Consider the following 22,060-nt stretch of genomic DNA (forward strand, 5'->3'; position numbering starts at 1 on the left):
TTTTTTGTGAAGCGCTTGTACTTTATTATGTATACCATTATTGATTATTATTATTATTATATTACCAATGGTTGATATCAGTGATACTGTATTATTACAAGCTTTATACTTAAAATGTTATTTTTTGTGGATGGTTTTAAAGAAAGATTTCTCAAATGTGGTGTTATTTGCGGTATTAGCTTTTGGAAAGAAGTGGTCATGTAAAACCAGCCTTTGTAAGTAGGGGAGATATTGCTGGATCGTGTCTTACTACTCACTCTGCACTGTAGACATTTGTTTTCAGTTTGTACAGTAATCTGGCTGCTTACTCCACTATGGCTCGCAGTGGTTTGTTTAACCGAAGTAGCTGTGGGCCCTCCCAGTTGCCTATATTTTTTTTCCTTCTTTCTTCTTTTTCTTTCTCTATTTTTTTATTTTAATTATTTGTTTCTGTTTTGCTATAAACGGACCATTAACAGTTATTATTCTATACAAAAAAAATTAAGTAATTCTTATTTCAGACCTTATTATTTTAATAAAGAAATCAATAAATATGGAAATTCGTTATGAAAATTAGTAGAAACTAATTGCATGTAAATATATTGCTGCACTTTAAGAAAAATTATTGTAGTGTTTATTTGAATTTTAAGAGTGTATAATATTTAAGTTTCATTGCAAGTTTTAAATAAGTTATGGTATTATATTATATAAAAACAAATGTTTGTTTTTCAGAATTAGTAAATGTTTGTAGAGATGACGTTTAAAAAAAAAAAATAATAATAATAAATAAAAAATATTACTCCCAAATAAGACATGGTTTACGTGTACACAATAATTACAAGTTAGCCCTTTTGAAAGCTTTGGCGGCCACAAACCTTTATAGTGTGAGCCCTTTTCCTTCTTTATTATTAGATCATTGATATAAGGTCAATGTTACTATTTATTTATTTTTTTTTTACATATTTAAAGGGATGACCTGACATATATTTGTTGCACGTTGGCCCACTCCCAAAACCCTTTTGCTGATAACTTAATTTAAAAAAAAAAATTTAAAAATAAAAATTTTTTAAAAAAATTTGTTATCATTATCTATAGAGATCAATGCAGTTGTTTTACATTGCATGTTTTGTCTGTGTTGCATGTAGGGGTTCGGTTTTGTTACTTTCGCAAATAGCAACGACGCGGACACCGCACGCGAGAGACTCCATGGCACAGTGGTTGAGGGAAGAAAAATTGAGGTGTGCATGAACCATCGACTGGTAGCACATAACATAAGTACATTTATACCTTTGTAACAAACCCTTTATATTTACCTGACAAAGCACGACACCTCAAAGAAAAAACTCTCGCTTTGTGGCGCTTATGTGTAATCTGGCTCATTAACAACGAGCATGTACTTGTATATTTCGATTGTTTTTTTTTTTTTTTTTCAAATGATTACATTTAATGTCACTTTAGATTAAAAAAAAATATATATACCCTTTTGTGAATGTGTATATAAATACTTACACGATTATTTTTAATTTTCTATTCTTTATATTTATTTGTCTTCCAAATTACTCACAATTCATGATTATTTTAATCTTTTTTTTTTTACACGATATGAATACCATATTTTCCTTCTTCAATTCCGGGAAGTACTAACTACAGAATGGGAAGTATAAGTAACGTAGTAAACACAACGTGTACCATTTTAATAATAACTGCTTAATTTTTGTTTTGTAACTTCAAAATGCTCTAAAAACACATTGTAGAATTTGTATTGAGAATGTGTTAAAAATGCTTGAATAGTTTTAGTAATTTCAGTTAACTATTTGTTCTTAGTTTATTAATTTTTTTATATGATCTTGGGTTCTTTGATTTTATTTTCTTATTGCTTCCTAATTAAAAAATAATGCAGTATAAAATAAAAAGAATAAATAATTTGTCCTAAATAAAGTTTTTGGACTGCTTCCAAATATTGTCTTTGTTGAAGCAGGGCTTACATTTGCGACCACATAGTGAGTGTTTAAAGGTGCCGCAATCAGCAAAGCAATGTCGTATTACTTCCTAAAAAAAAAATAAAAATACAATAAATAATAATAATAAAAATCTAAATTAGTCCAATATTTTCAACAATTAATTAACAAGTGTTCAACAAAAATTTTCGAAATTCTTTAGTCATGTAACCTTTTCAATGTTTTGAAATTTCCTGGTATTAAAGATTAGCCCATCCAGGATTTTACTTTTAACAATTTTGACATTCCTTTGCTGATGAGCTATTGTCTGCTAAGCCATTGTCACTCAAGAAGATATATATATGGCTTGAATAATCAGTCCCTAAGTCATAAAGCTAGTTCTCCAGGTAAGTTTTCTTTTTGTTTCATTTTTGTTTTAGTTTTTTAATAGTTAATCATTTTATAAGTTTCATTAAGTGAGAACATAAAATTTAATAATTCTCCCTTATAAATGCATAAAAAAAAAGAAAATTAAGTTATTTTTCATGAAAGAAAATGTGTTATTTACATTAGCCAATCAATATATTATTAAATTAAAAATAATATTTGAATGTGATCTACTATTACTTCATTTGTTAAATTTTATTTTATAGGTCAATAATGCAACTGCTAGGGTACAAACCAAGAAGCAAACCACAATACCAAACGGTGGTGAGTTTACATTTATAACTTTTTCTTTTTTTTTAAATAGTAGAATTAAAACTTTACTAATTATTTAAGCCATATTATGATAGTATGTAAACTTCAGCATTATTTAATAAAAGTATATAGTTCAGTTAGAAACATAAGCAGTAGACATTTTGGCTTTACTTTCTTTTTTTATTCATTTCTTCTGGAGATTTTTATTCAGTGTATACCGTTAACATTTTTAATGTATTTTATATGTACACAAAATGTTATAAAAAAAAAATTAAAAATAAAAATGAAAATCCGATATAACCCCTACGATTTCCCCCCCCCCCCCAAGCGGGCTTTACGTCCAACTACCAATTAGGTGTCGTGGACGGAGGCAACTAGCAAACATACTTAACAGAAAATTTCTTTTATTAACCATTAAATAAAATCCAAGGTTTAAGACCGGGAATCGAACCCAGTACCACAATACATATTAGCTTCACAGGTCTCGCCTCTAATCACTCGGCTACCGTGGCGCCTGAACCACTTCGAATTCGATTCCGGCTTCAGCATTCCTCAGCCTGTTATAGTTAGCGGTTTTACTTTATTGATACTTTTGAAGAGCTTCTTACTTCATTTACTTTACAGCGGTCCCACAATTACTTTTGCAAAGCCCATTTCTTTTAAGTGAAACTTGTTTTGTGATATTTACATTTTGAGGTTCCTTGCGTCGAAATGAATCTCTCTCTCTCTCTCTCTCTCTCTCTCTCTCTCTCTCTCTCTCTGTGTGTGTGTGTGTGTGTGTGTGTGTGTGTGTGTGTGTGTGTGTGTGTGTGTGTGTGTGTGTGTGTGTGTGTGAGTTATGAACAGCATAACTCAAGAGAAAATCGAAGGTGGCCCTGACTTCATATTAAATGTGTCACTTAAATCATATAACTCTGAACAAGTAATGAAGTGTACTTTTTAGTGGAAATTTGTCACAAAATTAGAGAACTAATTTAGTGATTAGTGTAGATGACTCACTTGTGAATAATCTGAATTCGAGACTAACTAGTTGACTGCTCTTAGATTTTTTCTTCCTCAATGACTCTTGCAGTTCTGCCAATGTCCTCAAGGTCAAGGATTGACGCGCTTTAAATTAAAAAGAGAGAGAATGAGACTCATTACTCGAGAAAGCTGCTATAGTTTTACGTGCATTCGGTTTGTTTTTTCAAACCAATTTTATGTATTTAATAAGATAGCAGAGAAATTTCTTTTTCCTTAAAAGCGTAATCTTAAATTATACATTAGTTATATTTAATATTTCCAAATTCATAGTGAGCAGTTTCCTTGAGTAAGATACTGTAAATACTAAATTCCAAAGACGCATTTAATGGTAACTCTTCATTTAGGGATTATCAGTCTGGTTCCAAGGCCTTTACTAACTATATGGATAAATATCATAAAAGCACTCTCTATTTGTGCGATTGCCATTGTGGAAATGACCAAACTTTAGGGATGATATTTTGGTATTATTTAATTGAATGCGTCTAGTTTTTTTTATCGCGGGAATTTAATTAATTTAATCACGGTTTTTGTTTTCAATATGGTCACTTATTTGTCTATATGAGATAATATTGAATCGTTAAGCTATAATGAGAAAAAATACCATAATTTTTAAATTGCATAAAATTTTGAATTTATAAAACTTTTGTAAATAATAAGTTAACAATTTTTTAAGTGAAATCTTCTTTCCAAGAATGATCTCAACTCTAAATAATCGATTAATTTTATTGAAGGATTTCAATTTAGTGGTAAAATACAATTTTAGGTCTCAAATGTATTTCTAATGGTCATTCACATTCGAAAATTTGGCAAGAAAAAGAGCTTCCAACTTTGCACATAAATAAAAATTTTGTTCTGTTGAAGGGTCCATGGTATTCTATAGCTAACCTAAGCTGCATCTGTTCTGACGGATGGAATTAAATAGAACTCTATGATTCCTCTACTATTGGCTTTACCAGTAATCCACTCCGTTGAACTTTTCACAATGATTTTCTTTTAAAAAGCACATATTGCTCTTACAGCTAAAATCGTGATATTTTATACAAAGCTGCAAATCAATAGCAAGAATGCTAATGCTATAAATTGTTAAGATTCCATAAAAGCTCAGAACATTTTTTAGTTACTAACATTTTTTATGGTGGTAAATATCTACCTCTAATTAAAGGGGACTAATAATTTTATGTTACATTAACAATTGTAACATGCACTTCCAATCGCAATTCACTTGCTACGCTTCTTGCAGCTAGTACCCAATCTACACCTGATCCATCTTTTGTTGTACGGTTGTAAATTATAATTTTCTTGGACGCTACGACCTTATGTGGATCTTCAGCACTTCATCACTATAACAACGCACTCGGCGATATATAAACACTACACGAGCAGAGAACAGATTGATTCTATGTAGCAGTTCATGTTTTTTAAATATAGTAAAGCAATTGCATCAAACTAAAAATTGCCTGTCACTGGTTTCTTTTTAGTAGGAACAAATTATTTTCGCCTTTTCCCCCACCAAATTCAATCATTTAAAGTAATAAGACGTTAAATAATAAAAACCGCAATAGGTATGAGCTTTCGAAATAAAAATTACAAGTTTTTATTGGAATTATATGTGCCTATTACTCCCTTGATTTTAGGAGGTAGTTAGGAGAAAACTGTTATCTTTTTTGTTTAAATACAGAATGAGGATTTGAATTTATTTTTCCACCGCTTTATTTTGAAAAATATTGCAATAGACCACGATAAGAAAGTAATTGTTTTTGAACATCTGAATGTATTTTTTGTGGAAAATATGTGGCTTACCACTCCCAAACCTATAAAATGTAAGCACGGGCATTTTTAAATACAATTAAATGCTACTTTTTTGTATTAAGCTTTTTTGTTTATATATAAATATAATTTTTATTTATTTTTTCTTTTTATATTTTAATTTTTTTAAATTCCGCCTTATTATTCTTGAATGAAGGATAATAAATCTTTTCCAAACATTTTGAATGTTCACGTGATTGAGACAGATAAGTGATATAAAAAATTTGGCAGTATTTACCTGCTTTAGAATTAGATATTTTTTGTACAGCATGGTAGTTTTTATTTTAAGCATTTTTTTCTTTAAATTAATATCATGTGGCCTTTAATTATGTAGTTTTTAAATATACACGCCCATAAGAAAAGAATACCTGTTTTTTGCAATGCACTAAAATTTAATGTTTAAATTACTAATTTTTACTTAATGATTGTTTGTGTAATTCAGATCAAAAGAATATAAAATCAAATTCCCATTTTATAATTTAATCTATCTTTTATTTATTTAATTATCGAACTAAATTCGTTCTTTAAACTGCACAATTAATAGTATTAACTAAGATGCACTACCTTTTGTTGTTCTTTTAATAATAAAATTAGTTGACTGCCCTAAGGTTTTCTCTTCATATTTAGCCTCTTGGACGATTGTCTGTAACGAGAGAACAGTATCCGGAGACCAGCACATCACTGAGGAGGCTCCGGACGCCAATGACCTCAGATGCGAAGCGTCTTAGTGAAAAAACAATATTAAAACTATCCATGTATTTTGTTTTCTGAAAAGTAGTGAATTTTATTTCTAAAGCTAGTAATTTGCTTAATTTTTTTTTTTTCTTACCAAAAAAGTTCATGTTGATAACATGAATTGCTCCATTAAATAACATGAGTTGCTACATTAAATGTGCGTTTCTGATCAGGTGGATCGAAACATCTAAAACATAAGTTCGTTTTTGAGGTTAAGTTTAAACGAAGATAATCGTTCACAAATATGGAGAGCTACAGCCCTGGTACAGGTACGGCAAAGTTCTACCAGATGTTGCAGTCTTTATTCTCAGCAAGATTGTATGAGAACAACCCATTTAAAAGTGACGAATGTAGGTCTTTTATTCAATTTGAACTGTATACTTCGCGCGGTGACTCCACTTATCATTAAGCACTACCTATCCAGGAATGTGCTGTATATATGGTTGGTAGGATAAAGTGGGATGAAGGATGACATTGATATAGAATTATTATTGTTGCTTATGGCGGTGACCAAATAAATTTCCATTTTCCACTTGATGATTTTTACATGTGTAAAAATGTACACTAAATTAGCAAGAAAGCAACAGTAGCTTCACCAGTATTGTAAAGCGAATACCTTCTGTTTTAGAAGTTTAACAGGGATTCTTACGTATTTCAATCCAAACCCATGATATACTTGATGCGCACCTCATTTTTCCGAAAAAACTTCATTGACCCATATATACTTACGAGTGGAGACACGAGCTGTGATTGAACATATAGAGTTATTTAGAAAGAAGCTTTTGAGTCGTTTCTGTGCTTCGTACATTCACAGTGAGCGTTTGCAATATTTTGTTAGGTCATGAGTTGTATTTTTGTGCTAAACAATAGTTATAAAGAAAAAAAAAAGCTTTTATTTTTCTTCGAAAAATATTTCGAGTTGTCACAGTATCGAGAGCCATTTGCTGTTTACCCAAATTATTTGGTGGAAGGGGGGTATTCTTTATTGTGGGATAGAGGCTTAAAGACCTGTATAAGAACTATTTCTTATTCAAAAATGTGTATAGGTGCGATGAATTTTAATCTATTAATCTAAATTTTTTCGTTTAAAAGTTTTTTTTATCGCTATATCGTTTGCTTTCATATTTCGCTCGTTGTAGATATGGGACGTGATCTATTCATAATTTACAATAATTTTAGTAAAATCAAATTCACCTCATTAAACAAAATTTTTCCACTTTTTCGATTAGATACCGTTTTGGTTTAAATGTGCAATTGTTTCAGCAATACAAATTAGTTACATGAATTGTATTTTGCGATTATAGAATTAACTGTATTTTTTTTTTTATAAACAGAAAACCTCTTATATTTAAATATTGTTCCAAACTTTTGTGGTTATCATTTAATTTTTTCTTAAGTCTAATGGTTATTTTGACTATTTTTGTGGTGCATTTAATTGGTCTTCTCTGATATTTTTATAGTTCGACAAGTATTTTTACTACTATCTGAGAATAACATTTAGAATTTTGAAAAAATAGTTTGTCAAGTTTTCACAATTTGTTTATTGTTAAATGATTTTCCGTTATTTCACGAGGCAATTTTTTTTTTTATTTTTAGTATTTCTCGCTAGGAGTGGGAGCGTGCCTAACCTTGGTGAGCTCTCTCACATCATTCCAATTTTTTTTTAAAATTTTTATTTGTATATACATACATATATTATATACAATATTATCTCCGTGTCTATTAGTTGTCGCAGTGTAATTTTTATTTATTTTTTCTTTATTAAATAGCTTTTTTGTTGTTTTTTTAAAAATAAAGAATAGATTGTTTTTGTAATTTTTTGTAGCTTTGCGCTTTTATTTTGGACTGCTTTTGTTTTCACCTAGTATAGTTAGTACACTTAATGTGATTTTCTTCGATTTATTATTTTATTTTACTTTATTTTTTAACGATATTTTTAAATAGCCACTTTTATTTGTTTACTTTTTATATTTTATGCTCAACAGTATTTAATCTATATTACCATTGTATTTTCAACAAATGTTTGGTAAATTATTCCATTTTTATTTTCTAAATTTATATATAAATATAGTACATTAAAAACTATTTTTCAAAAAGTTAAAAATTATTTTTTCATTGATAATTATAATGTTTAGTAAATTTTTAACCAAGACTTTAGTTTTAATTTTTTTATTATTGTTATTTTTTCAGTTTGCCTGCAATGGCCTGAAGGTATGTATTTTTAATAATCACTATTGAATTATTTAATGTTTAATTCTTTTCATCAATAAATTATCTTATTTCATCTAAAGTTCTAATTATTAATACACATGCATGCAACACGCTTAAAAACTAAATAGCCTGGCATGTGTCAGAAAAAAAGAAAATTATATGTATTTAAAAGATGCAAAACGAAGAATAAATTTTATAAAATTTGATCATTTCAGCTTCTCTTGAAAAACTAATGGGTTTTGGATTATTAATTATTTGTTGCTAAAAAATAGTTCTGAGGCTTTGTTTTTCTTATGGCTTCATATTTTATGTTCAGCAGGTTGCTGAAGGAATAATAAAAGTTACAGTTAACTTAGTTTTAATTTTAATTTTTCTTTCAAAAACAATAGTTCGTTGTTAATGTTTCTTCAATATATCAATAACATTTTTTATTTGCATAGAAAATATTCTTTTTTTAATAATTAGATATAAACTTTTTTAAGCGAACATCCGGGATGTCTGAACTGTTCTAATCATTACAATTAGGCAAAGAAAATCTGAAATAGAAAAGATTAGATCGTTGAATATACTCTCAGTGTTAATACCGTAACTACTTCGGAAACTGTTTCAACGAATTTCGACTGAAAAAGGTTAGGTTATATATAGTACAATATATAATACTAAGTAGTGGAAATCTTCAGAAATTAATAAAATATGGCAATAATGAGATTCAGAGTTTGAGTTCATACGAATAGTTTAATTAAAAAATTTAACATTCATTGCACTCGGATTGAGTGATTCTATTTTTCAATAATACACCGTTACATAAAAATTTGGATTACATTTTTAGAATTTAAGAAGTCTAGTTAAGAGAAGAGAAAACTTCGGAAATGATAAGTTACATTTGAAGGAATTATGTACATTATTGGTTTGTTTCTGTAAAATGTACATATAATTTTAATCAGTACTAGAATGTGACAAAGACACAATTATTGATTATTTAGCTGTAATCGTACATGATTTCGATTTTATGTTTCTAATATTAATTATGTACAGAAATTGGTTAATTTCTGTATTAATATGAATATATTCCTAATTTTACCTTGCGAACTGTTCCTTTGCGCAAGTTTTAAACTCACTACTTTCACTAGATAGATAATGGGGCTTGCATGGTCATTAAGTTTATGTGAATTATATAATTGTGGTTTTGAATTTAAAAGACGCACAGATATTTTCTTTGTTAAGAGCTTAAAACTGGAAGTATATAAGCACCTAGTATATGTTGATATATAGCTAGTATTAGCCGTAGAATAGGCACAGAATACTAGTTGAAAGTGTGGTTTGTCAGGCTATAGGTTGGCAGCCTCCTGGCCATGGTTAGCAGCATTGAATCGTATCAGGCGAAGGTATTTGTCGTCCATCTTCTTATAATGCGTGTTATTTTTGCATATTATTGTAGCACGTATTTTTTTTTTCCATATCCGAAATAATCTATGGTAGTAACAATATTCCGTTTTTAAATCGTTTATAAAATGACTGCATATACTGTGAGCTTTGCTTGGGAGTTTAATAAATCTCCTTAATTGTTTAGTGACCCCTTTTTTTTAAAAAAACAATAATACTTTTGTAAGCAGAATATTGTTTATTTTAAGTAGCATGTTGTTAGCCAAGAATTTTTTGATAATGCAAGCAAATCTTGCTTTCACTGAATTTCCTTGTTCAAGTTATAGCTGGTTGGACTAATACTAGAGATTTTGTTTTTTCACTAAAACTGAATTAATGGAACAAAGTACTTAATGTGACGTTTATTTTATTTTGCCATCGATAAAGTTATTCATTATCTTTCGTTAGCTGTATATTTAATTTTATTTATTACTTTATTGTGCTCCATATTTAAATGGAATGAGGTTTGCACATAATCAGAGTATAATAATACTCGTCGAGAGATATAACTAAGTTCACATAGTCAAAAGTTGTTCTTTTCGATATTTATTATGTATTTATTGGAAACATTTACGGAATCTTAAAATAAATTTACTAGAACTGAATAAAGCAAGTGATTTGTTACTGTCTTAATGCATGGGGTTCAGCACATACTTCTGCTTTCTGTTTTATTCACGGCCATGCCAGGGTTTATTTATTTTTGATATTTATAATCTTTTTTAAAGTTGAAAGTTTATCAAAAATTAACGGTTCTTCATAGAAATGTTGAATTATGTGTTGCATAATTGTGTATGATATGTACAGTTTCTATTTTATTTAATTTTTTATTGAGTGTTTACAAAACTATACGCATGTGTTCAAATGAACATGCTATACTTTTGGGTGCAGATTGACCTCTTTATGCATAATATTTAATTTGAATTATCAGCATGTGTATTAGCAAGTTAACAATAACAAACTCTTGTTTAATAAGTGAGTCTTATTTTTCTTATGTTTACTTCGGTTTTGTTGCCGTTATAATAGAAAAACTCTTGTAACATTTAATCGAAATGGTGTAGTGTTGCACAATAGAGTAATCCAGTTTTAAATTTTATTTCTTTCTTTGTTTACATTCATTTAATGGCTTGGGTCGTAGAATGTCCATAATTATCATTAAATAGTGATTGCATGTCACTTACCTAATAGAAATTGTGTTGTGCCCAGAGTACATGTTAACAGATTTGAGATAGTCTCGCAATAAAGTTTTAAGGATTATGGAGGGAAAGATGGTTGCCTTGTTAACTTGCTAGAACACATAGCTGTTTAAGTGACCACGTAGTATGGTGCGAATGAGTGTGAGAGTGTATTGTATAGCCACGGCGTTGCGAGGTGCAGCGATACAGCGGAGAGCACGGGCTACATTTCCTGCGGCAGCGGCTGCAGCAGCGGCTGCGGCATTCGCTAGGCACCCTTCCCCATTAGCTACGGCCACCGCTGCCCTTGGATACACACCGTGAGTATTCTCATTAAATCAAATTTATGCACATCTATTTCCACGCCATCATCTCTTTTTTTTCCATTCCAGCAGTCCTTTTATTTATTATTCGTACATTTGCACCCTTAGGTATTATCTATGCATTACAAGTTGGTTTAATAGATTTTTGACAATGAAAAAGATTGGGTATTCCTCATTTGACATCCATTGGAGTAAGTCAATTAGCATGAGCAATAAGTAGAACTGTGAAAGCAACTTTTTCTAAGGATATTATTGGGGTGAAAATGACCTACGCAGCCATTCGTCCTTGATAAAATTATTGAGTTTCGCGAAAATGTATTGTATTCTAATATGTGCTTAAGTCGTCTAAGCACATCTTCTTTAAGCAGGTAACTCATTATTTGGAAAAATGTGCAAGTTTTTATGCTGTATTTCGTGCATAGGACCTTGTAATTTCTACCCGTTCTCCAATCATTAAGTCTTCGGTTTACGCCAAATAGTAGATTAGATACTGTGCAGGTTGGGCAAAACGCCTAAGTCACTAGTACCCAGAGGATTTATTGTGGCACTTACTAATTAGTGCACTCCCTCAGTTTTATCTGTGGGACTAGACTATGGAGTCTGGAGAGTGAACCCTGGACAAAGTGTGAAGGCGTGGATATTTTGTGAAAAGCCGATCCGTGAGTAAAACTAGCCCTTCACACTGACATATTTTGTGCAGGATGTTTCATCTTCTTCCTGACAGAACCTGCAGAGTTTTGCTCTACCAGGGCTATGCGATGGTATGTTTCATGACCAATAAAAATGGTCTACGATTATCCTATCGACCGACAGGGCCTACTGGAGTAGAGTAAGTTTAGATGAGACTGCGTATCAATTTTTTCACCTGTCTCTGGCCAGGGTTATTCCTACTACTCCTGCGACTTATTTATGTATCCATTTTATATCCAACCTGTGCTAACCGAAATGATTCACCTCGAATTTGCCCCTTACCCGTTCTCCTATCTCTTTAATCATTAATGCTATTTTTATCCAAACAGGCTGAAAGCACAATTTTTTTTTTTAATTTCGCTCCTAAACAAAGGAAAAGCCATCAAGAAAAACAACGGAACATTGTGGTGTTTATTTTTATTAAAACAGAGGAATCTCTTAAGGCAAATGAGGAACACCCTTAAAAGTTATCTATGAAGGAATTGTCTGCCAATTTTCTAAGTATTTTTTAAAATTATTGTTTTTGTTTAAAAATGTGGTAAGATCGCAGTGCTGGATAAAATCACCCAAAATATTATATTCATTAAGGTATAATTAGATTTGATATATTATATTAGATACTATTGTTGAATAAAAGGCTTTGAATTAAATTTTCTCAGAAAGTTGTGCTGGTCACTTTTACTCGTCAGATTAATCGCTGAGTAAATTTACTCATTAAATTGTAGTTAAAAAAAAAAAAAAATATTAGTCCGGAAGATGGCGAATTTTTTAAGACACTTCCTAACCCATTAGCCCCATTACATGTTATTTCGGGATGTTAAAAGTTGATATTACATTAAGGAAGTTTTGAGCTAGCTCATATTTATGTACAATTGACTCCATGTAAATAAATTCAAATTTAGCTTAGTGGTATGAAAGGCAACTTTTGTCGGAGTTGCAATTTCTGTTACTTATTAAACTTATATTTTAATGTTTTAAAATGGTATTTCAATAAAACTACTGAGTTGGATTCTAAATATATGTCCAATGGTGAAAATATTGGTGTTTCAGTCTTAGTTTAGTCAAGGAATTTATTATTATACTGTTTAGCTGTAGCCCGTTACAATAAAAACAATTGTTTTCGTTATTGAAAGATTAGAAGATCGTTGTGTATATATTATTGCATTGTTTGCGCATTATTTGAATGTGCCTGTCCTGTATAAGTGCATGGTTCCGAAATTTGGCTGTGGTACAAATATTATTTCTTGGTCGCAAAATCTTTTAGCTTTATTGTCCATTATTAATCAACTAATGTTTTTTATTTATTTTATATTTTAATTTAATCATTATCAGTAGAAGTTAAAAGAAACATTTGAGAAGTAGTAGTGATTGGATGCATTAACTTTTCCTTGTCCCTAAATTTTTAATAAAGTAGATTTATTATGGATAGGGCACTTCTGAATATTCGCAATATTCAATAGTTATACTTCTGAATATTGTTTTAATCAACTCTGTAACAAATGAAATTTGTTTGCAAATAAAAATTTTAAAGTAATAGCATCCAATGTATATTCATTATTAAGTAATTACTGTAACGCATTGCTAACACAGTAAACCATATTATGAAGTGTTATTTTGTTTTTCTGTATTTCTAATGTATACATTTAAAATTCATGTTGCAGTGGGGTATATTATGATCCTATATTAGCTGCACATGCCGCTACTGATAGTAACTACCGATTACAGGTAAGTAATAATTTATTTGAAGCGAAATAGAAGCCTTTAATTTTGAATATGCCACAATTAAGTTTGTTTTGTTTTATTTAAGGGACTATTGGCTGCAGGCAATATTCCAGGACTCTCGTTAGGCTTAAAGGAAGATCCCGTAAGTTTGACCAATAATTTGTTTTACTTAATTGATTCAATCAGCTGTGTTCTTGATTTTGATTATATTTTCACTTATATCGCTAATAGGAGACTATCCCCCTCTTCGCTGACGAAATTTAAGTGAAATAAACTTAAGGAAAAGATTATTTCCTTCATGAATTATTCTATTTATTGCTTCCCTAAAGAGTCATGCATACCACAGCCTAAATTACTTTTCTATCCATTACAAATATGGGTAATACTGATACCTGGTTAAAGGCAAATTATAATGTTTCAGGGGTCAGGGGCCACAGGCACAGAGGTATATTTATGATTATTAGATAAGCTCATTTGCATCCTAGCATTTGTGTGTGATAAAATGTCATTACCTCATGCCTGCGTCTTTGTTTGAAATTGTAACATTGCCATATTAACAGTTCAGTTCCTAGTTATTATTTATTTGTATAATGACAAATTATGATAGCCAGTATACACTAATTATTTCTTTTTATTATGAATAATAATGTTTCAATGTTTATATTTTATGACTGAGAATAAGAACCTGTAGACTTGATTATTTAAGTTAAAACTAATTTGACAAAGTAAAATAATATATATATGCAAATTACATTGTTGGTTGCCGTAGCCGAACTGTAAATAGCAGTATGTTAATTTAACTTTTTGTGAAATTAATCCCTTTTGAAGTGGTAAAAAATTATGTTAGTACTCTTTATAACTGATTATGAACCAGTAACTAAATATTAATAATCCTGACGATAATCCTAAAATCTCAGTTTTAAATGTTGAAATGAAAGAATTGAATCTCTTTTTTCCACTTCTTAATATCTTTTACGTTGTTATAATTCTTTCCATTCAGCGGTCTGAGTTCCTGGTTCCTCTCAATTATTTATCCCTACTAAATTCTTGATTAAAAATATTATATACATAAATAAAACGCAACAATATCTATGCAAGGAACAGTAATAACACTTATTATTCAAGTAAAGGACAGGAAATTTATGTAATAATACTAAGTTTCATCAGTTTACTGCCTTTCTCCAAAAGAGATCATATGATCATAACGATTTTTTTTTTCCACTAACTTTGTAATTTTCTTTGATTGGTTGGAGAAAACTATTGCGAATTGCTAATCTATTGGAAACCTCAATTCAAAAACGATAAAAGTCCTAGATAAATTCTGCAGTCATTAGAAGGTCTCTCTCTTATGAACGTTTCAAATTAAATTTTGAATTTAAATTATTAAGATTATGAAAGACAGACAACATTGTCTTTAGGTCCCATAAACCTTCGGAAGTGCGTCTTACTTAATAAAAGACAGTTTTGGAAAATAACCCTAAACAACGGTTATTTACTGTTTTCTGTATGTTTCTATAATCTACAAAGCTGATTTTATTAAAACTTCTGCCGAAGTTTTGACACTAACCTCTAAAAAGCTTTTCTCATTTAAAAACACCGATTGAAACCTGTTATTAAAAGCATTAATAATAAAAAATAATTGTAGATTATTAATTTTCAAAACTTTTTCCATCCATTGTATGTGATCTTCCATCCATTTCTATGCAATCAGCTTTGACTTCGTATTGTTGACGAGGTAGCTCGCTTTTAACCCAAATCCATCGCTGACCAGAAAACAAAATTCATATATATGTAGCATATTAAACGGCAATACTACTAAGTTGATATATTTACAGTGTTAATTGCCTCTCATTATTTAAATAGTTGGGAATTGTAGTGTGTTCCATTATTTTTGAAATAAATTATCTTATTTTTTTTCTCCAATTTTCTGTTTAATATCCCACTTATATCCAAAATTCATTCTTATTCACTGGTTGGGTGGGGGGGATTTCACGGAAAAAATATTGTTACTAACCTTTTAAGCGTGCATGTACATATAACTAACCAATTTGTGTGTTTGTAGAAGTAGGGGATACTTATCTATAAGTACTATAATTTTGAGTTGGCCATTTTCTAAAATATCTTAAGCTAATGTTCTTTTAAAATTTTATCTCTAAGCAATAAAGTTTTGTATCCTTAGGTTACTTACGGGGCATTTCTCAACCACAATTTTTTATTCCTATTTTTTAGTTGCCAGTTACGAATTGACCTGTGGGGAATCTACTGTACGTTCCTTGCACTCCCCCCTCAGAACGTATAAAGACGAAGAGATAAAGCTTCTGTTAGAGGAAGGGTTATTTAATAACAAAGAAAAATAATAATAATTCTATAGAAGATTTATTTCTTATTATTAGTAAAAATTCTAAGTGAGATGTGGAGGGCACCTTTGATCTGAAAGAGAAAACGCTTTAACTTGAAAAAAAAATAAAAAAAATAAATATTTAAGGTTACTTGTTTAAAGAGGCACACAAATAAAACATATTTAAACATAAAAATTAATAGTTTTTCATTTTATTGAAAAGTGTTTTTATGAGAAGATCAACAAACTCTTAAATATAATGTAACTTTTTAAGATTATAAACAAACACATAAGAATAGTTCCTGCCATATAAGATTATGAACATTCAACCATAAAAAAACAGAAATAATAAAAATAATTAATTGAATAAGAATGTTCTTTCATTTTTAATATTTCAACTGAAATAAAACTAGTCTCGCAAGTATGGCTTATTGATTACAGGTTGGAGGAGCAGGTCCTTTACTCAAAGCTCCAGGATCACTTTCCACTGCAGCTCAGCAAGCTTCATATGCTGCTGCTGCTTCATATACTGCAGTTGCAGCAAGGGCTTATGGCGCTGCTGCTGCAGCAGCCCAACCTGTCGCTAGCTATGCTGCAGTAGCAGGGTAATTAATTTATCTAATTTCTGTAATATAAATATAAAGCCTTTCATTAATGTCAAGCTTTATTGTCCTTAAATGATATTTTTGTAGCGATTTTCGCTTACTCTTTTTTCTTTTAACTATTTAAAGATATGGGCGAGAATATGCAGATCCTTATCTGGGCCATGGAATAGGACCAGTAGCCGGATATGGGGTATGTTTCATTATAATCTTTTATAAAATTAACTTTGTGTGCTGCTAGAACAGGAAATGTTTAAAGAAAAATCAACAAAACGTTACAAATTTTTGAAATAGAGTTTCTTTGGATTCTTGTTTGACGATTGATGGCGCCTTCATAAATAAATTATTAAAAATTAAAAGTAATTTCATCAGAATTTATTCATCTATAAAATTGATTACGTAACTCTAAATAAAATCATGAATCCCTAATGATGTTAATCTTAGAAAGTGTTTTTAATTAGTGTAAACAAAGTACAAAAGTTCTTCCTGAAATAATCGAATAATTTTGTTTATCTTCTTATTTTTATGTGTTAAATATGTCAAGAGAGTGTAGTTACATGTAAAGAATACTGTTAGTAGAAGTGAAAATTCTCTTAAAACTGATGAACCAATCTCTGAAAATGAATCCAAATCCGAATCTAGCAGAATTTTATGAAGTAAACACGTTTTTGCTGATAAAATTTTGGATCTTGACTCTCTCTCAATAAATGTTTTGGAAATGCAAGGGTTATTTTTGCGAGTACTCCAAACGGGATTTTTATTTTATTTTTTTAAACAAAAAGACATTAAAAAAAAAAAGATTTTTTTCTAACATAGGTTTGTTTGTTATTAGGCTGCAGTGTACAGAAGTGGGTACAACAGGTTCGCTCCATACTGAGGTCAGAGAATGAGAAACAAATCAAGTCACTATAATATAATTACCTTTGTAAATATTAAAGTCAATTTGCATTACATTAACCTATACTGAGTAAGTACATTTTTCTGAATCACTAGGATGAAGAAAAAATAAATACCACAAATTGATCACCCTGCAGGATTGTATTATTTATTATTTTCTTATTGTTGTCATTCTCATTTTGTAATTATGATGCGTATGTACACTTCACCCAGTAATTATTTTTGTCCTTTTTTTACTTTTGTTTTTTAATGGATGTAGGTAATTGGTAGTTATTATTAATGTAATGTACGATTAACTTCGTATTGACAAGTTGTATTTTATGATGTCCATTTATTCTACGGCAATGGAATGTAACTCTCTTGGAAGGGTTTTACTGATAACACCAAATGATCGCTTTTTGTTTTTTGTATTTTCAATAGATTTTTTTTAAACGTAAATTTTCTTTTACGTGTAAATATATACATATACCTATATATAAATGATATATATTATTTTTAAGCGTATACTCAATAGAATCTCATACTAAGTTTTGAGTATGCCTTCCCCCTCAGTTACTATTTTTCGTGATAGATTTTTTTTTTATTATATTAATACATATACCATATATATTTTATATAAATATATAAATAATTGCTATATATTTATATAAATCGATATACGTGTGTATATATTCTGTTTAATTGTTTAAATATTCAAATTAGAGCCTGACATGACATTTTTATATTTTAGAGAAGTTCAACTTGTAAATATTGCAAAAACCCTCTTAATTTTGTACAAATGAAAGGCAATGATTCATTTAACTGAAAATTGTCTATAAGTAAAAAAAAGACATTAATCATATTAGTATTCAGTATATAAAACAAATAGAAATATAACTGTGGCATGTTCTTAAGAGTAGATACTGTAATAGCGGTACTAAAACATTTTTACGATATGTATACCAATATTTAAAACAACTATATATATGTACATCCTCCCCGAAGAAACACATATCTCTGAATGCGCTCTCTTTCTATATCATTTAAATTAACATTAAAATTATCTCCAGGATATTATATTTAGATGTTTTTTTTTTTTGAAAGAGGCCATACTCTATTAAGAGTAAATATTATTTTATACTTAAATGTCGTAAATGTTTTGGAAATGCAAGGGTTAATAAAATATTTTTTTCATTGGTTATAAATTTGACCACAAGATTTACTCCCAAATTGATAAAACAGCTCTTTATATTTTCAGTATTTTGTTATTCGTTATCCAAATAGTACCTTTTTTTAAATATTGAAAAATGAAACTCCAATAATTTGAGTTCTTGTCGTAAATATTGAAGGTAGTTCATAATTAAAGATTATTATTAAACTTATGTATATTCTTATAGAAAGGCTACACTTTTGTATTAGTTGGTTATATTATATAATGTAAGATATATCGTAGGTGTTGAATGCAGGTGTGAATGCTAAATTTGGTGGAATGTCAGTGCTGACTTTTCATTAATTTCATCATAGTGTTGAATCTCATGTTTTATGACATTCATTAGACCAAAGATACCCATATTAAATGCTCAAACCTAACGATTACAGTTTCGCTATTGTTATTATTTTTATTACTGTCACGGCACAAATATCAATCTCTATGGGGTATAATATTTCTGTTGCAAATAAACTATGCTGCTTACTAAGCATAATTTTTTGTTTTTTGTATATTTTCTTACATGTAAAATAATAACTGAATGATATTTGTGTTTTCTATTTTTTAATTCTTTTGATTACTGTTATGCAAGCAATATTTATGAGAGTCTAATAATGTGCTGGGTTGCCACCGCTGCCAATATTTACATACATACGATATTAACATTATTTAGAAAATACATATTTTATTTTATATTGTTAGATGTAAATCGATGGATTTATTAAAGATGTCTTCCTTTCGGCACAAAAATAAATTATATTCGCACATCATCAGCACAAATAAAAAAAATAATATTAAAAAAATTGGTTAATTTTATCTTTATTTGGTTTTATATCAAAAAATAAAAAGTCATTGATAGCACTTTCGCTATTTAAGATAAAAAAAAAGAAAAAGAAAAAATAGCCTCTTTGTAGGAAAATATACAACTGTATTGTGTTTGTGTAATCTAGCATTGTATGTATTAAAAATGCCCATTAAAGAAGTGTACACATTAATTTGTATTATAACTTGTTCTTTTTAAACAAACCAAATTCCTTGTAACATTACAGTTAGACAACTATATTATCAGATTAAAAGATGAGGCTAGTACCCGAAACTGATGCCAAAAGAGACGTCACAATTCTTCAGGTCTGGTAGCATACTTCCATTTTTTAAAACATCCTAGGATTTTCCCACTTCTCTCCAGGCAATGGAGTGGTAAATATCTCATTTCGCAATCTAAACATAATGGCATAATCAAACATGTAAACATATAAAAAAGCCAATAGCTCCTTCTTTCCCAGAGGTATTGAAAAATAATTCCACTTAGAGAAAAGGCTGTCCTCAAACGAAAGAAGTATTGTCAGATTAATCAATTTGGAACAATTCGCTAATTTTATAGGTGTCGTGTAGTTTGTTATAGTATAGTTTATAAATATTATACACTATTTATAATATTAGCCACCGAAAGTAACTCAAAAGAAGTTCAAACAAAATGCAACAAGGAAAGTTTGTGTTAAAATCCAACACAAGTTACTCAAGTTTTTTAAATTAGATTTTAGGGGTAGGTGCAGACTTGAGGCAGATGTTGTCAAAGGTATTTGGAAAAGTTGTCCGCACATACAACCAAATTAGAAAAAACTTAATGCCCGCAAAGACAATCAAAATTAATAAATCGTTTACTTAAGTATTTGATATTCTATATCTTTGGTATTTTTGTTAAATTAAAAACCAAGTTTTAAAAAAACTGCTAACATTTCTTTAGGACTTCCCAAATTTATTTAAAATCAATATTCCAGATAAATGTGTTCAGTAAAAGCGATAGTTATTGTACAAACTGTACAACACCAAGTAACTAAATTGTAGGGAAATCTTCAAAAAATAATTCATTCAGTAAAAAGACTGCTGATTATTATTTTAGACCAAAATCTACTGCCAACAAAGATAAAAAGTTTCATTAAGCAAATTATGGCAGTAAAAAAACAGCAAAGAATAATGAGATTATTATCCGCAGAAAGCGTTATAGCAACTTAGAAACACCTCAAAAGGAGTAAAATGTAACAAATGATTCAAATTCTGGCATAAGACCAAGATCTTGTAAAAACCATTTATAAGGGTTTTATTATAATAAATAAAATATTTCTTTTAATAACAAGTACCTATTGTGAAATGATTGGCATTATTACATCGATTTTTTTTTCATTTTGTTAAATAATCCTGTGATAAACTATTAATTCATATCACTGTTATTACTGTAAATAACAAATTATAATTCTCTACACAATCTACTTTAACGATGCGACAAACTAGGAAACTAGTAAATTAAAACAAGTTAAATATTAATATTTAAGCCGAAGAATACCGATAATTGCCGACTACATTCGGGTAGTTGCAGTTGAAACAGATTGTGGAAGGTAACAGCCCGCTAAGGCAGCATGGGTTCTGACCCATGTAAAATCTTTGTGTGAGTGAGGTAATTCCAAGAAAATCGGTCACTAACACAAAGATTTTACATGGGTTAGAACCCAAGGTGCCTTAGCGGCCTGTTACCTTCCACAATCTGTTTCAACTATGTACATCTACACGAATGTGGTCGGTAATCATCGGAAATCTTCGGCTCAGTTGATTTTATTTAATTTAACCTTACCTATTTTATTTATTTAGTTTACTACCTTAGGGAGATGAATCAGTATTAGATACAGTGTTTAATACAAAGAGACATTACGACTAGTTGCACTCGTATTTAGTGCATAACTCGTAATTGAAAATGTAATATTTAATCATATTATTATTCCAATTACTTTATTAACTATGATTTTAATAAAAATAATTCCATTCCAACCCAGATAAAGCTTTTAACATTTCACTTACTATATTGCACTTTTAAGTGACTGACTTGAGAGAATAAGGAATAAATTAGATGGTATTTAATAATTTTTTCTTAAGGTATAGTCCAAGTTATTTTTATTTTCTTTCACTATCTAAGGAAAGTATTGCAATCATACCAAATTTCCTTTACCGGAAATATCCGTTTTTAACCCGAAAACAGTGGTTTTTAGAAAACTGTATGTTTGTGTATGTCTATAGTTTGAACAATATATCTCAAAAAATACTATTTGCAGTAAGCAGAAAATTAATATTTAAATTGGGCCCTACTTGACAGTTTTCTGTAACTCAACCAACCCGCATAGCCACGCCCTGAAGGCAATATATTTGTAGAAACGTTGGCAAAAAGATGAATTGTTGTTTTTTATGTGGACTGATTCCTTGCTAATTTGAATTCTTAATTTATGAATAGACACTGTTCAAGGGATTTTTAGCATCTATTTGTCCTTTTTT

General features: G+C 29.5%; 1 protein-coding gene and 1 long non-coding RNA gene across 16 annotated transcripts in view; one reads left to right on the top strand and one right to left on the bottom strand.

The window, feature by feature from the left end:
• The window catches only part of LOC141452140 (RNA binding protein fox-1 homolog 2-like), a 69,940-nt gene extending 50,203 nt beyond the window's left edge, over positions 1–19,737 (top strand). For 2 of the 15 annotated variants that reach the window (XM_074124017.1, XM_074124021.1), the window contains exons 5-15: positions 1,125–1,217; positions 2,570–2,627; positions 7,776–7,811; positions 8,370–8,390; positions 11,166–11,304; positions 13,659–13,722; positions 13,805–13,861; positions 14,141–14,164; positions 16,499–16,662; positions 16,789–16,852; positions 17,492–19,737. In XM_074124017.1, the coding sequence (XP_073980118.1) occupies positions 1,125–1,217; positions 2,570–2,627; positions 7,776–7,811; positions 8,370–8,390; positions 11,166–11,304; positions 13,659–13,722; positions 13,805–13,861; positions 14,141–14,164; positions 16,499–16,662; positions 16,789–16,852; positions 17,492–17,536 (765 nt within the window). In that variant the 3' untranslated portion in view covers positions 17,537–19,737. Of the gene's footprint in view, positions 1–1,124; positions 1,218–2,569; positions 2,628–7,775; positions 7,812–8,369; positions 8,391–9,717; positions 9,776–11,165; positions 11,305–13,658; positions 13,723–13,804; positions 13,862–14,140; positions 14,165–16,498; positions 16,663–16,788; positions 16,853–17,491 lie in introns of all 15 variants that reach the window. The other 13 variants (XM_074124023.1, XM_074124025.1, XM_074124018.1 and 10 more) reach the window with 13 other exon arrangements.
• LOC141452156 (uncharacterized) lies at positions 18,115–21,141 on the bottom strand. The gene is made up of 2 exons (XR_012457257.1): positions 20,881–21,141; positions 18,115–19,960 (listed from the first exon to the last, which is right to left on the bottom strand). It is a non-coding gene; the product is annotated as an uncharacterized lncRNA (long non-coding RNA).
• Between the last annotated feature and the right edge of the window lie 919 nt (positions 21,142–22,060).

The sequence above is a fragment of the Rhodnius prolixus genome, unplaced genomic scaffold (genome assembly GCF_049639745.1).
Source record: "Rhodnius prolixus isolate KJV_2025 unplaced genomic scaffold, Rpr scaffold_3, whole genome shotgun sequence".
In the NCBI taxonomy this organism is placed as follows: domain Eukaryota; kingdom Metazoa; phylum Arthropoda; class Insecta; order Hemiptera; family Reduviidae; genus Rhodnius; species Rhodnius prolixus.